This window comes from Aplysia californica, unplaced genomic scaffold, assembly GCF_000002075.1.
Source record: "Aplysia californica isolate F4 #8 unplaced genomic scaffold, AplCal3.0 scaffold00362, whole genome shotgun sequence".
NCBI classification, from domain to species: Eukaryota; Metazoa; Mollusca; class Gastropoda; order Aplysiida; family Aplysiidae; genus Aplysia; species Aplysia californica.
The window spans coordinates 31,014-32,853 of record NW_004797632.1 but is presented as its reverse complement, the minus strand read 5'-3'; the positions used below and the strand labels follow the sequence as shown (position 1 = coordinate 32,853).

The following is a 1,840-nucleotide window of genomic DNA, read 5'->3' as shown; positions in this document are numbered from 1 at the left end:
GAGAGAGAGAGAGAGAGAGAGAGAGAGAGAGAGAGAGAGAGAGAGAGAGAGGGAGAGAGAGAGGGAGAGAGAGAGGGAGAGAGATTTTGGGAAAACAGATAGCGTTTTTTAGAGGGGTGGGTTAAGACAATGGGGACAAGAGGTTCTCAGCAAGAAAACAACGATGGACATCCTACGCTCCAAACTGACCGACTGAAAACCAAGATACATTTTATTAAAGAGAGAATATGAGAGGCAGCGTGGCGGAATCAGGCTCTCGTCCAAATAATCAAAGTGAAGAAACTCATTTTTCCGCAGGTTTGTGAATTTGTATCAAAAGTGTGTGTTTTGGCTCCACACCTTTCATGTCCATTACAGAACTCATTTCTGTGTGGATATTTCTGAAAAACATTGATTAAAGGCACAAAAAAATGTAAATTTTCAGTTACCACGGACTCTTAAGCTAAGTAATAGCTAATCCTTGGCGGCCATTTTCTCTCTAATTTTACCTCTAAAAACAGGTCGGCCCCACCTCCTTCTTTCACAAATATCTCGACTTGTATTCAAGATAAATAGATATATTTTTCAACCAAATAAAGACAAGTGAACAAGCTTTCAGATGATACTAATAACTCTACATGCCCAAACATTGACGAGAGCCTGATTCCACCACGCTGCCTCACATGGGGTGCCCACTACAGATGGGGACGGTGGGCCGGGCCGATCGCTAAAATCGGTCGCCTCAAAAACAAACATGTCGATCGCCCGTCTCGGTCGCCTGAAACTGAAAACAAACACGTTTGCTTTTCCAACAGGGAGCCAACTACGGACTGGATCGCCCGACTCGTTCCCCTCAAAAACAAATTGTTCGTTTTCAGTCTCATGCCATCGAGTCGGGCGATCGGCCGGATCCAGCCAGCCGAGTGGGCACCCCTTATAAGAGTCAGAGAACTGGCCGAAAAAGAGGACACAAAGAATTGAGAGGGAGAAAAAGAAGAGTCTAGTCTACTGAGAGGGAGAAAAAGAAGAGTCTAGTCTACTGAGAGGGAGAAAAAGAAGAGAGAGTCTAGTCTACTGAGAGGGAGAAAAAGAAGAGAGAGTCTAGTCTACTGAGAGGGAGAAAAAGAAGAGTTTAGTCTACTGAGAGGGAGAAAAAGAAGAGAGAGTTTAGTCTACTGAGAGGGAGAAAAAGAAGAGTCTAGTCTACATTGTCTACATGTAGGCTATGATTGATGTTAAATCTGGAGCTAGAAATCTAATATCTCTAGATCTATCAAAACACTCACCATGATTCTCGGCTGTCTACAACTCTTGGCCCTTGGCTGGAATGAATTCGTCGGACTTGACTGTCTGGACTGGACGTTTCGTCTTCGAGTTGAATTTTCAACACGTGTTGCACACGCCGTAGACTATCAACCTTCTCAACAGACAACTGTAAACGTTATCAGGATTATGATGAAACAGTTGGACACGTATTCCCGTTATAACAAATATCGGTCCCCAAATATCAAAGGTAGATCTATCTAGTAGCAGCAATCTCACAGCTTATCGAAGGAAAGTTACTTCAATTTATAACCACGACGGACTAATCCGTCTCAAACATCTGTTGTTAGAGAGAGAGATCTTAGTTGTGGTGGTAAGTGGTAAGAGCTCAGCTCAATGGATAAAGAGAGAGAAGTGGCGATACTGAGTTCAACGACACGACAACATTGCTCTTTATAGAGTGTGTGTGTGTCATGCGTCAAAACACAAGAGTTCAGGGGTCAACCTCGTGGCACGCACTGTTCGCGTGAGGGGCGAGAGACGGGAAACAGTGGGAGCTGGATTTGTTGGAAAAGACGAGTGAGGAGCCCGGGGAGGG

General features: G+C 44.5%; 1 protein-coding gene across 1 annotated transcript in view; it reads right to left on the bottom strand.

Annotated features, from left to right (window-relative positions):
• LOC101852033 (glutamine synthetase) overlaps nucleotides 1-1,678 on the bottom strand; it is a gene marked incomplete in the record, with an annotated part of 26,301 nt that extends 24,623 nt beyond the window's left edge. The window contains 1 exon segment of the mRNA XM_013085278.2: nucleotides 1,266-1,678. Coding sequence (XP_012940732.1) covers nucleotides 1,266-1,268 — 3 coding nt within the window.
• Between the last annotated feature and the right edge of the window lie 162 nt (nucleotides 1,679-1,840).